The 13202-nt window shown below is 43.3% G+C and overlaps 1 protein-coding gene across 2 annotated transcripts in view; it reads left to right on the top strand.

Annotated features, from left to right (window-relative positions):
* Positions 1-10264, top strand: part of UBE4B (ubiquitination factor E4B) — a 32936-nt gene extending 22672 nt beyond the window's left edge. For both annotated transcript variants that reach the window (XM_036396157.1, XM_036396156.2), the window contains 11 exons: positions 770-869; positions 1578-1705; positions 2064-2162; positions 2528-2763; positions 3480-3606; positions 3838-3982; positions 5050-5184; positions 5560-5751; positions 7892-8066; positions 8498-8644; positions 8975-10264. In XM_036396157.1, coding sequence (XP_036252050.1) covers positions 770-869; positions 1578-1705; positions 2064-2162; positions 2528-2763; positions 3480-3606; positions 3838-3982; positions 5050-5184; positions 5560-5751; positions 7892-8066; positions 8498-8644; positions 8975-9033 — 1543 coding nt within the window. In that variant the 3' untranslated portion in view covers positions 9034-10264. The remainder of the gene's footprint in view (positions 1-769; positions 870-1577; positions 1706-2063; positions 2163-2527; positions 2764-3479; positions 3607-3837; positions 3983-5049; positions 5185-5559; positions 5752-7891; positions 8067-8497; positions 8645-8974) is intronic.
* Positions 10265-13202: the final 2938 nt, after the last annotated feature.

Below are 13202 nucleotides of genomic sequence, written 5' to 3' on the forward strand. Positions count from 1 at the left end.
TAGAGAAGGGATGAAAAGGGACTGTATTCCTGCAGTTCAGTGTATGAGTTTTGTTCTAATCAGCTGCACTTCCTGAAAAGGATTAAGATATGTGAATACATAGATTTTTTTTAATGCAAATGGTGTATGTAATGTACATTTAAGTTCTCTTTTCTGTGGAGCAGCATAAAGAATGGGTAAGGAAGGGGAGGAATGTCAACCCCCTTGGCCTTCTGGTCCTTACACCGACAGGGAGAATATGGACTCCTCACATACTGACCTCCCCTTCAAGCCTGGGTTTTCTTGGGAGTGGGGCATGAGAAGTGTAGAACAAAACTCAAAAGAAATCATTTGCAATAGTAGAAAGGGGGAAGATACACAGGATATAGACCTGCAACTTTCTTGTTTCTAACAAGAATTTCTGCTGGGCACCTCTTTCTTCCTTAGCTGATTTTGTCTTCCAGTTTCCTTTTTGATACCAGAAGATGAATGAACTCTGTCTCATTAATGGAACCATCTTTTCCTTGTGTTAAGGTTTAATTTTCATGGGTGTTGGAGCTAGTGTATGTGGTGCCTCTGAGTTGTGGCTGTGCAGGTGTTCAGTCTGCACTTACAAAAGCAACTTATTTCTCTTGCTATGATGATAGATAATTTCTTTGAGAATGATTAGCTTTTTTCCCCCACTTCTCTGTATTTCCTTGGTTTTTAGCAGATAAGTCAGTGAAATGCCTTGTGCTGGCAGCACATTTCCCCTCTGTCATGATAACCAGTTCCTGCATCTGGTTTTCAGGACTGTTGAAGATTTGAAAAACAATGAAAGTCAGTGGAAGGATTCTCCTCTGGCCACCAGGCATCGAGAGATGCTGAAACGGTGCAAGACACAGCTCAAGGTTTGTAAGTGATTCAGTTCTCAGCCAAGCCCTGCTGTGGCCTCTGTGTGTTGACTTTGTGTCCCAGTGTTTATGTACAACTTCTCTCTTATGCTGCTTGAGAATGGTGGGTTCGAACCTCTGACCCCTGGGAGTGCTGCCCTGGATGGTGGCCATGACAGAATATAACATCAGTGGTGAATTTGAGATTCAAAGGAACACCAATAAGAAAATTCTGTGTATTTTAATTGGAAAGAGACCAAGCAAAGGGACTGGGCTTTGTTCAGGAGTAGCTGTGTGTGCACAGTCCATGCACAAGTAGGGACTCTCAAGTCACTGATCTCCCACAGAATTCCTGCAAAGATGAGTAAGCTGGGTTGCTCTGTTTTTTGTAGGCCTGCTCTACTTAGATCTTCCCCAAAGAAATTGGCACAATTTTTTTGAGCTGTAGCACCAAAATGCTTTAATCACACATTTTCCCACTTTGATACATTTGTTACTTCTTTCATTGTTCTGATAAAGCTTGTCAAAGGTACATCTGTCCCTGCAACTCTAAATTGTATTTTACTTGCTGTGTTGGGGCCCTATTTTCTTGAAATAAGAGTGTATTGTAAGAAGAGACCGCTGTATAATTGTCGTGATTTACAGATATATTGATTATCTTGAAGAGGCTTCACATTCCTTTATGCTGTCTTGCCCTGGATTAACTTTTGTGTGCATGTTCTGCAGAAACTGGTGAGGTGTAAGGCTTGTGCAGATGCTGGTTTGCTGGATGAAAACTTCCTCAGGAGGTGCCTGAATTTCTATGGCATGGTGATTCAGCTGATGCTTCGCATTCTTGACCCTGCCTATCCCAAGTGAGTGTCAGGTTTATCTGTGTAAGTTGGATCAGAGATATTTCAGATCCTGTTGGATTGCTCACTGAATGTAGCAGTTCTAGAATTAGTTTTACTTACAATGTCTGCATTGTTATGGGTCGGTGGCATGCATTCTTGCATGGAATATTTCTGTTATTCAGAGTTTATTGTTCACTTGGGTTTGGGGGCCCCCTCAGGTATGTTTGGTACCCTTGAAGTACTGACATGGAGCTCTGAAAAGTCAGGCTCTGATTCTTCTAAAGGGCTCCCCTGGAAGGATTCCATAAGTGAGCACATGACACTTTCTGCTTAACCCTGCTGGTTTACTGTCCTGTTTGTTGTCTCTTCTGTTTTACAGCATAAAATTGCCTTTAACTCCTGAGGTTCCGAAAGTATTTGCATCATTGCCAGAGTTTTACGTGGAAGATGTTGCTGAATTTTTATTTTTTATTGTACAGTAAGTAAAGTTATCTTTGAAGGAAACTTGTACTACCACTTGTCCTTTTAGCAGGGGGCAAAAGCAGTTTTCTGACTATCTGCAGGTAACGTTCTGCTTGTTAACAGCAGCCATAAGGTTATGGCATGGCAGCATTGCTGCAGCTATAATGCATAGATGGCTCCACAGTCCCTTCTAACTAGATTTGTCTTGGAAGAAAGTTGAAAATTTTTTGGTTCTCTCCCCAGGAATTTTCTTTATGGTTTTTGGTGAGACCTTTTGATCTTTTGATATGTTAAGTCATCACTAGAATAATATTTTTAAAGCCATATCTTAGAAGTAGAACATTAGAGTTGAGGTTTTTAATTTAGCTTTCCTGTTCCCAGATATGCTCCTCAGGTGCTGTATGAGCCCTGTACTCAGGACATAGTGATGTTCCTCGTTGTGATGCTGTGCAACCAGAACTACATCCGAAATCCTTATTTAGTAGCCAAGCTGGTGGAAGTGATGTTCATGACAAATCCAGCTGTTCAGCCCCGCACACAGAAGTTCTTTGAAATGATTGAGAATCACCCTCTCTCCACTAAATTGTTAGTCCCCTCCTTGATGAAGTTTTACACAGGTAAGTGCTTTGTCTGTAGCTCGCTGAGTGCACAGTAGTGTTCTAAGCCCAAAGGCTCTGTCAGCTGTTGTAACTGTTTGAAAAAACCCAAACAAACCAAAACAAAAACCCCCCAAACCCCCAATAGATCTTGAGTCTTGTGAAGATGAGGCTGTATGCTCAGGAATTGGGGGAAGTAGCACTAGATGGAACCCTGAGAATTCCAGTCACAAGCTTGTTGTGCACTGACAAGTCCAGCAGTGTGAATTGATGTGACAATTGCTATTCTGGTCTTTAGATTCCAAAATTAAAGCTTTTTCTTTGCTTTGCTTCTAAAGGAATATTGGGATTTTAAAACTCCTCGTTGTAGTTTTGCTAGTCCTGTAGATTTGGATGTTTCAGAAGAGTTTTTGCACTCATACCAAAAACAAGTATTTTTGTAGGGTACCCAGAGTTTTAGTGAGATTTTAGACTGTGAGATGAAGAGCAGAGTTGAATAGAGCAGAATGTTTTGGTTTCTGGGGGTTTTTCTTCGAAATGAGGTTGGGTCTAGATTAGAAAATGGATGGTGCTGCTTCTTCTAATGGGAATTAAGATGGAGACTTCTGAACAGGAATTGAATTCACCCCTTAATGTTTCCCTGGGTGCTTGAAGCTCATCACATTGGAGGCAGTAGGGAGAGGTGTGTTGCCAGTGAATCCTGGTGGGAAAGTTTTGGGGCCTGTTGTCTTTTCCAGATGTGGAACATACCGGAGCCACTAGCGAGTTCTATGACAAGTTTACAATCCGCTACCACATCAGCACCATTTTCAAAAGCCTCTGGCAGAATATAGCTCACCATGGTACATTTATGGAAGAGTTCAAGTGAGTAAGAGGTGGTGTGAGGCAGCTTCCTGCAGTGCAGGCTGCTCAGGCAGGGGCCTGAGGAGTCGCTGCCATTGGGTGATGCTGCTTTCTGTTGTATTTTACACAATCAGCTTGGCTTGGGGAATGGGATCCTTGTTGGAAATGTACAGTGCAGGAGTGTTGCTGGGCTTGCAGTCTGCTCTGCACACCCCCTGCTCTGCTGTGAGATCTGTGTTTCCATGTTTTCAGCTCTGGGAAGCAGTTTGTTCGCTACATCAACATGCTGATAAATGACACAACTTTCTTGCTGGATGAGAGTCTGGAGTCTCTAAAACGTATCCATGAAGTGCAAGAGGAGATGAAGAATAAAGAGCAATGGGACCTGCTGCCCAGGGTGAACAGAGCTGTTTTTCAAAGTGCCCTTTACTTATTTTTAATTCTTCAATAAAAGACCATTAAAAAAACTTTTTTATAAGGGGCAGCACCAAAGCGCTGCTTGTGAGGAGCAGTTCTCAAAGCTTTTCCTTGCTGCCAGTATGGCCATGCTCACTCTGGATGACATTCTGCAAAAATACCATCACTCTGCCTAGTTATGTTGTGGCTGGCAAAGAGAGTGATGTGAAGTAGAAATAGTATGAAGTTTCAAATTACTGTGCACTTAATTCTAAGTGGAGAAACTGAGACTTTACCCTTCCTGAAGGAGGTTTGGGAAGATGCTCGCCAGTTGAATTGACTTCAAGGAATAGAAGCTTTTACTCTGTTAATGCATTGGTCCTTGGTAGATTTGATGCAGACAGTTATAGTCCTGTACCTCAGAGCTTGGCCTGATTAAACAGTAATTGTGTGTGTTGACCCACCAATGTCAGGTATTTCTATTTTAAGGTTATTGATTTAAAAAAAGAAAAAGTACAAAAGGAAAAGCTATAAAAATCTTGTTTGTTAAACATATTCTGGTTTGCTCTTCAGAAGCCTTTCTTCCTGTCTGTGCTTACCAGCAAGGTAAAGCCATTACTGTAGTTACAAAATGAGCTGGTACATCATCTACAGATTGTTCCACTGGGGAGTATTTATTATTTATAATGGTGCATAAATTAGAGGGAATTAGAGAGAGCTTCATTTGACTCTCAGATCCCAAGCTGGTTTTGAAGTATTGGCATTTGGATGGAAGGGAAGCATAACCCAGTTCTGCAGCTGTGAGGAGCAGTTAGAGGATGTAAACAAACTCAGTAACCAGAGGGGCTTGTTATGCTGTTTGCATTCATTCTTGAGTGTTGCAGAATTCTGGAAAATTGAAGCAGACATTAGTACTAGGTAATAAAAGTGAGCAGCTGTACCTTAGACTAAAGGATGTCCCACATCTGTATGGGAATTACTGTCTTCCTTTTGTGTGGATGCCCTTGGCACTGTGGCTGTCAGGTTTTGCTGGGTGTAGGAGATGCCATGGCCGTGTTTGTTTTGCAGGATCAGCAGCAGGCCCGGCAGTCGCAGCTGGCTCAGGATGAGCGCGTGTCCCGTTCATATCTTGCCCTGGCAACAGAAACTGTTGATATGTTCCATATCCTTACCAAGCAGGTCCAAAAGCCTTTTCTCAGACCTGTAAGTCCTGCTCAGATTTAAGTTGGTTCCCTGCTTCTCTAATATCTCTGGATAATAACCTGGGAATGTTTGGTAGCACTTAGTCTCTATTCTCCTCCCCTTTCTTCAGCTCATTAAAATCTAATTGCTGTTGATGTTATTTGATGTTGAGAGCATTACCTGAGTCACTGAGATGGTGTGATCCTTCCAGACAGAAACGGTTTGCATGACATTTTTTAATGGCAAACATGCATAAAGAACAGGCACTTCCTGCAAGCCTACCAAATGAAAATTTTATTAGTTAATAATTCCTGATCTTGCTGTGTGCAGCTCTAGTGATAAACTTCTCTATCACTGCTTTCACACTGTGATCTGTGTTTTACTTCATGTTCACAGGAACTTGGACCACGACTGGCTGCTATGTTGAACTTTAACTTACAGCAACTGTGTGGCCCCAAGTGCCGTGACCTGAAAGTTGAAAACCCAGAGAAATACGGGTTTGAACCAAAGAAGCTGTTGGACCAACTGACTGACATTTATCTGCAGCTGGATTGTGCTCGCTTTGCTAAGGCAATTGCTGATGATCAGGTGAGCTCCAGAAGGGTGAAGGAGAAGGGCAAAAGCTCTGTGGACAAACAGGACTTTGCAGAACATTCTAGAAGTGTTTCATCTTGCTTGTGTGCTGCCAGACAGTTTGTCTTACATCCCTGCAGTTTGTTTTCTTTCAGCAGATCATCTCTGTTCATGTTCTGTCTGCTCTTTGTAGATGGGTGTTCCCAGTGCTTTGCAAACTTGTAAACATATATAAATATCCATGGCATAGGAAATTTCCTGAGTGTGATGTGCTTATTGCCTACAGCCTCATTGTAAATTAGCAGAAATATTTTGTCCCTTTGCAAGTGGGAGAACTGAGGCAGAGTTTTGACTCCCTCCCCTTTCCTCATCGAAACAGGCAGAGCTGGGACCAGGTGCCTCCCTCAACAAATGAAAGTTCATTCACTAGTTAACAGTTTCCAAATTGTATTCCCTCTGAAATCACTTTATTAAATGGCTCTGTAATAAACTGACAAAGCACAGCGTGTATGGGACAATTAACAGCACCTTTGAACTCATGGTAATACTGGGAGCAAGATAAGCTATTGCAGCTCTGTGTCCTTGTAAAGTTGTCGAACTGAGTCACATCTGTCCATGCCCGTGTCTTATAATGCAAACTTTTCAAAGTATAGAGGGCAAGAAATGTTCTTGAGACAGCAGCTACTCGAGATTCTAGAGGAAGCTGGCTAACAGCATGTGAAGCTCTTTGCATGCCTGGTGAAGCAGCAGTATTGGGGTAGCTCAAGATTGTTTTTCTGTAGTTATTTAAGTTCTGATAATTCCAGATAATACCAGTAACACATCTGAAACAGACCTTATGTGTTTGCATGTGTATAATGAATATTTTTATGCTGTTCAGTGTATATGAGACTGTTTTCCATCCTGCATCCATGCCAGCCACAGCAAATGCACAGACTGACGTAGGGATTCAAAAGAAAGAAGCCTGCGGGTGTGAGAACTGGAAAAAAGCTTAATTAACAAAGTGGCCCTTCATCAAAAGGGAGTGGGGGGAGTGACCAGTCTCTTGGAAACTGTCAGTGACAGGAAAGAAACAGCAAGGAAATGTGCGGTTGGTTAATGGCTACTGGTATTGGGAGAGAAAACAAAACAAACAAAAAGTTGCTTGATCATGGTGGGATCTCTCTAAAGCATTTTGAGAGATGTCCCATTTGCAAATCCCAGCACGCAGGAGAGGGAATCTGCAAACGTTTCTGGAGCCCTGGGCACGTTGCCACCGCTCTGCTCCCTCTGAGTTTGGGTGGGCACTGTGTGTGCTGCCTGCTGAGTGGCACTGCCTGCTGCAGGGGGCTGCTGTGTTCAACGCTTGAAGAATCCCAAGGGAAACAGAAATCTGTGAGACTTAGGGTGTTTTGTTTTGTCATATAATTCAACCTTGCACTGGAAAGTACATAACACTTTGTATTAAAAGGATTATGTCAAAACAGGACATTGTGAACTTGAAAGAAAATGGTGTCTCTGTAGAACACAGGCAGCTGCAAAAGTCCTTCTCTAACTTTCTTTTTCACGTGAAAGTAATGCTTGCTTCAGTTGCATTTGGTCTCTCTGGATAGTCCTGCTGCACTGGGTGGCAAATTTCCAGCATTCACTCTCTCTGAGCTGTCTTACTATTTTTGCAACATCGTGGGGTCGGTTTTTTCGTTAGTTCTTGTTTGGATTAGGAGAAAGAATCACTCCTTTCCCAGTACTGCCTTGCATATTATCAGAGAAGGTAAGAAGTTCATTTTAGGCTGTATTTTCAGCCAAGACTTGTGAGAACAAGAATACAGACAGGAGAATGGCAAGACAGATGTTTTTATCTCAAACAGTTCTAATAGTTACAGTCAGCCTCTCTGAGCATCTTCCTCATTTTCTTTAGGTGATGTTGCCCTTTTTTTTGGTCCTTAATAGTTCTACAGTGGTGATGACTGGTAAAAAAAACTGTAAGTCTTCCCCAGTGTTGACATTTTGGTGCTAGATGAATGCTACCTACATCCTATTTGCTTTGATGTAAGGTTGAGGTTTCATTGATCCTTTCTTCTGCCATTTTAAAAATGCATTAAACATCTTTACTATTTTTATGGCATGTAAGGACACTACGACTCAGCAAAGTTGTCTTTTTATGCTTTGCCTGTAGAGGTCCTACAGTAAAGAGCTCTTTGAGGAGGTTATCTCCAAGATGAGGAAGGCTGGCATCAAGTCTACCATAGCAATAGAGAAATTCAAACTGCTGGCAGAGAAAGTGGAGGAAATTGTTGCCAAGAATGCCCGTGCAGAGATTGATTACAGCGATGCTCCGGATGAATTCAGAGGCAAGTGGAGTCTTCTAAACTCTGCCTGTCTAGGACAGAGGGATTTTGTTTGTTGCATTGATTCCATATATTAATAGAAACTATATATTGTTTATGAAGCCTTGCATCTTGCTGTATTTCAATGATGTAGTTACGTAAATACAGAGCTAAGAGTTTGTTTAGGTTTCCCTGGGATTGTCCTGTCCAGTCCTTGCCATGCTTTGCTAACATGTGCTTGAAAAGAGCACCCCCCAGCTGAAAATAGGGTGACAGTAGGGGAAGCTTAGGTCAGAAAGGGGAAAGTGCTGTGAAGATTTATTCCATTTAACCATTTTCTATAACTTCAGCAGTGTCCTGGGGACCCTGAGCACTGGTTTTGCACTGTGGGTTGATGGGCAGATAACGTTTGTAGCTGTTTGCTCCCTTTGATGAGGAGACCCTTGTGCCCTCAGATCCCCTGATGGACACTCTGATGACCGACCCCGTGAGGCTGCCCTCAGGAACCATCATGGACAGGTCAATCATCCTGAGGCACCTGCTCAACTCCTCCACTGACCCCTTCAACCGTCAGACGCTGACGGAGAACATGCTGGAACCAGGTACCGTGGGACAGCTGGGCCTGCCTGGGGCTGGGGGCAGCCACCCGTGGGCAGGTCTGGACTTCCATAGCACACTGCTGAGGCCTCAGCAGAGGTAACAGTTCTTTCATCTCAACTTGCACAGAAAAGTTCATTCCTTCTGCTTTCCCTTTTTCTGGGGGGAAATAACCCTCACACCCTTGCTTTCTTAACTACTGGGCTGAAAAACATTATGGTGTATAAATGGGGAATGGCTGTTGGTCATGAGGGACTTTCTTACAATACTATTACCAAGTAATTTAATCATTCTTTTTTCTCTTTTCTTTTTTTTTTTTTTTTTTACCTTACTAGTGCCAGAACTTAAAGAGCAAATCCAAGCCTGGATGAGAGACAAGCAGAATGACCATTGAAATTCCCTTGCAGTGCAGGCCACCACCGATGGGCAGAGCAGGGTGTGGGCTGTTCTGGCAGGAGTGGAGCAGCCACACCTGGGAGCTGTTGATGGATTGGCACGGCCACGGCACTGACTCAGTAATGACCACAGGAGCATGTGGATGAGGAGAAAAGCAGCTTAATTCTTGTACATATATTTAAATGATAACGATGGTCAATAACATGGAGGACAAGCTAGGAAGTTACTTATGTTACAAAACTGTCCTCCAATATGTCACATTTTGGAGTTTTTACAGCTGAATTATTTTAGCAAAGACGAATGGATCAGGGCAGCATCCCTTCAACCTTGTTTTTTACCGCCAGATGTCTGTTAATTTGATTGTGGTTAGAACCTTGGACATTTTGCTGCTAAAGTAACTTTTTTCTCTTTCCCTTCCTTTCTTTCTGTTCCACCCATCAACCTGCACTGCTGTCTTTTTCTTCTGTAATGCAAAAAAATACAAACCCTGTGAAAATCAAAATCATTCCCCTGCCCTTAAAAGAACATATTTTGTGCGATAACTGTGCCTGCAACAAAGTGTTCATCTTGGGATCGTATTTTTATATTACACATATTTGCCTATTTGATTTTTAATTGGTGTTAGACACAAGGATAATTTCAAAAAAGCGAAGACTTCACACGTGGATTTTAATTTCCTTTCCTTGAGATGTCCCTTTCCTTTATGTTGATCAAGATGCTCTGGTACTTGTGAAAAGCCTTGAGATAGAAATATGTTAAAACAGCTGCCATGAATGAGATGCTTGGGAATACCAGGATTTCAGTGACTTTAAAAAACTAAAATACATTCTTTCAATGCTGCAGATCAATGCTAACTGACAGTTCTGAGCCATTGGAGCTTGTCCACAGAGAGCAGATACTTTTATCTTTGGAGGCTGCAGTTGGGGGCAGGGGTCATTTTTTATGTTGCTACCAATTTGTATCCATGGCTTGGCCTTACCAAAGCAGAAAGGGTGCAGGAAATGTAGAATTACGTTTTTAAAAAAAAATAAAAATTCACAAACATTTTTATATTACTGCCCCCTGCATATGATACTTGAATTTCCTTTTTAAAAAGGATTTGAAACCACAGTGTTTTAAAATTAAGTTGGAAAAAAAAGGTTCTTTTTCTTTTATTTGTTTTTCGCCATGTCTTCTGTTCAATTCCTGACTCTCTTGAACTACAATAAATGATACACACTCGCACAGAATGTTTCCTTGGTCCTTCTTGTAAGTGTCAGTGAAAATATAAAAATTCCAAATGATTGGGTGTCTTTGTTCAGGTTTGCTGATAGTCATTTAGGATCTGTAGGTAACTTAGTAAATTATGTGGAAAATTTCTGTACACACAGATCTCAGTAATCCTTTAAACTCAAGAATGTTCCCAAGCAGGTGCCACTGAGCACCCATTCATAGCTCCATGACAGCTGCTGACAGCTCCAGGGGCAATTTGGGTGAGTTTATACAGAATCCAGCATTGACCTTTTAGGTGTGCAACTAACTCTGTATTACAAAAGTGAAGGTACAGTTGTGGCTGTATTTTTGGTTTGTTTGTGGGTTTTTAGTGGTGCTTCCTCTTAGAGCATGAACTTGAATTTCTTCTCTGCCAGGATGGGAGAAGATTCCAAAGCTTCTGTGTCGACTGCTGCAACAGAGAAGCTTTTTTGTTGGTTTTCTAGTTACAACCTTCAGTGCTTCCACAAATTCAAATCCCCCTCTTCTTTCCTCTTCAGTAAATCACAGATCAAGGCCTGCTCTGCTTTCACCTGCTGGCTCCCAGCCAGGCAGCCAGACCCAGCACAGATTCTGATCTGTTTGCTTCTTTAGTGAAGGGGCAATTTCTTTCTATATAAAGAAAACTCTTACATGTTCAACTGTCCCCTTATTATTGAGGATTTTTGCATGAATCTCTAGGACCATCCCAGAGTTTATACTTCTTTTTGATGAAGGACAACTGTTCAGTAGTGAATATGTGTTTTTACTGGAGGATGATTAAACTATGGCTTCACATTATGGGTTCTTTTCTGCAAGTCAGTACCATATATTGCCTCTACTGATGGATGATAAAATGAAAATTTTATAGTTTTGGGTTTTGCCAGGAGGAAATAGAAATATTTACGTTTGTTGTGGGATGTTTTAATCAACACAATGCCCTTGAGAATCTGAATTTATATTTATTCTGCCATTGTGTCAGACTCTGACCTGAGGAATATAAATAGCAAAGTGCATTACTGAAATGTTTTGTCTAATTATGGCATACATCTATCATTTGAAAACATGTCAATGCAGATATTGCACAAGACACAAAGGCTTGACATAAGTGGCCAAAACAATTTTATCTGGGTAACGAGTATCAAGTGTTTCAAAGGTGTGAGCTCAGACAAGTGTTCTCCCGAATTCTGCATTTGTGAGCAGAATAATGAAATGTATTTTAATACAAGCTGCTGCAGTGCCATTCTATTGTGTCTGGCCACAAAAGTGAATCAAACCCTTGTTTTTCAGTGGGTAGTGGACATTTGAGTGACTGAAAAGCAAAGCTGAAACTGAATTAAAAATCAGTTTCCCACAAAAGCATATGGGTTGTGTGACAATTCTTAGTTTAGTTAATTAAATGCTACCTGCAGGTTTTGGTGATTTCTTTTCCCCTCACTAATGTCATTTACCTTTTTCAATCCAACTAACCTCACTGCAATAGAGTTTATAAACTGTCAGGGGAGGGATTTATATTTGACACGTCCATGTGTGTGCAGAATGTAAACGTCTCTGAGCTGGGAATGGTTTACCCCATCAATGGCTAACTCATTCTGCCGTTATAAAGTGGCCTTTCCTTGGAATTTATCGTGAATCACTGCTCACTCCTTGTCCTCCAGCTCTACACCAGAGACTAGAGAAGTTCCTGGGGCAAGCGCTGGTGCTGTAGCAATTCAGGACAATTGATTCTATTGTATCACAATTTATACTTATGTAATGGCCCAGTTGACATCTGGCAGCGCTCGCCTGCTGGCAGCGAGGGCAGCTGAGCTGGTAATACTAGGATGGCACAGTGTCACTGTGTGCCCCTGAGCCCCTGTGCCCTGCCTTCAGACCAGGATGGCAGTGAGGAGCACTGCAGCAGTGTCACTGTGTGCCCCTGTGCCCTGCCTTCAGGCCAGGATGGCAGCCAGGAGCACTGCAGTGCTGTCACCCTGTGCCCCTGTGCCCTGCCTTCAGGCCAGGATGGCAGTGAGGAGCACTGCAGCAGTGTCACTGTGTGCCCCTGTGCCCTGCCTTCAGACCAGGATGGCAGCCAGGAGCACTGCAGTGCTGTCACCGTGTGCCCCTGTGCCCTGCCTTCAGACCAGGGTGGCAGCCAGGAGCACTGCAGCAGTGTCACTGTGTGCCCCTGTGTCCTGCCTTCAGACCAGGATGGCAGCCAGGAGCACTGCAGCACTGTCACCCTGTGCCCCTGTGCCCCTGTGCCCTGCCTTCAGACCAGGGTGGCAGCCAGGAGCACCACAGCAGTGTCACCCTGTGCCCCTGTGCCCTGCCTTCAGGCCAGGATGGCAGCCAGGAGCACCACAGCAGTGTCACCCTGTGCCCCTGTGCCCTGCCTTCAGACCAGGGTGGCAGCCAGGAGCACTGCAGCACAGTGAGCACAGTGTCACCCTGTGCCCTGCCTTCAGACCAGGGTGGCAGCCAGGAGCACCACAGCAGTGTCACCGTGTGTCCCTGTGCCCTGCCTTCAATGCAGGCCTCCCTGCTTCAGGGCTGAGCCTCAGTCACTGGAGTCATTTCCACTGCACCAATAAATACAAGAAATGGCTGCATTCATTGCCCTGTTTTCCATCTTGGCGTGCTCTGGCTGTTTGTAGCCGATTGTTTCAGGGCTCTGTGACCAAGGGAAGCGTTCAGGCTCCGGGTGAGCACTCCCCAAACTTGGGCATTGGGCTGGGGCAGGAGCTGCTGTTCCCAGGGACACTGCACAAACTGTGCTCAAGCCAAATTAATCACGGTGTCTATTGCCGTGGGGGTTACAGCACGCACACAGTGTCTGGGCAGTTTGCACGAGAATTTGAAACTGGTTTGAGGGTTTTTTTGAGGTGTTCTTGCCATTTTCAGAGAACGGCTGACCTAATTCTCCATAGATCTAGGTAGGAGTTAGCACACCCT

The sequence above is a fragment of the Molothrus ater genome, chromosome 23, assembly GCF_012460135.2.
Source record: "Molothrus ater isolate BHLD 08-10-18 breed brown headed cowbird chromosome 23, BPBGC_Mater_1.1, whole genome shotgun sequence".
NCBI lineage: Eukaryota > Metazoa > Chordata > Aves > Passeriformes > Icteridae > Molothrus > Molothrus ater.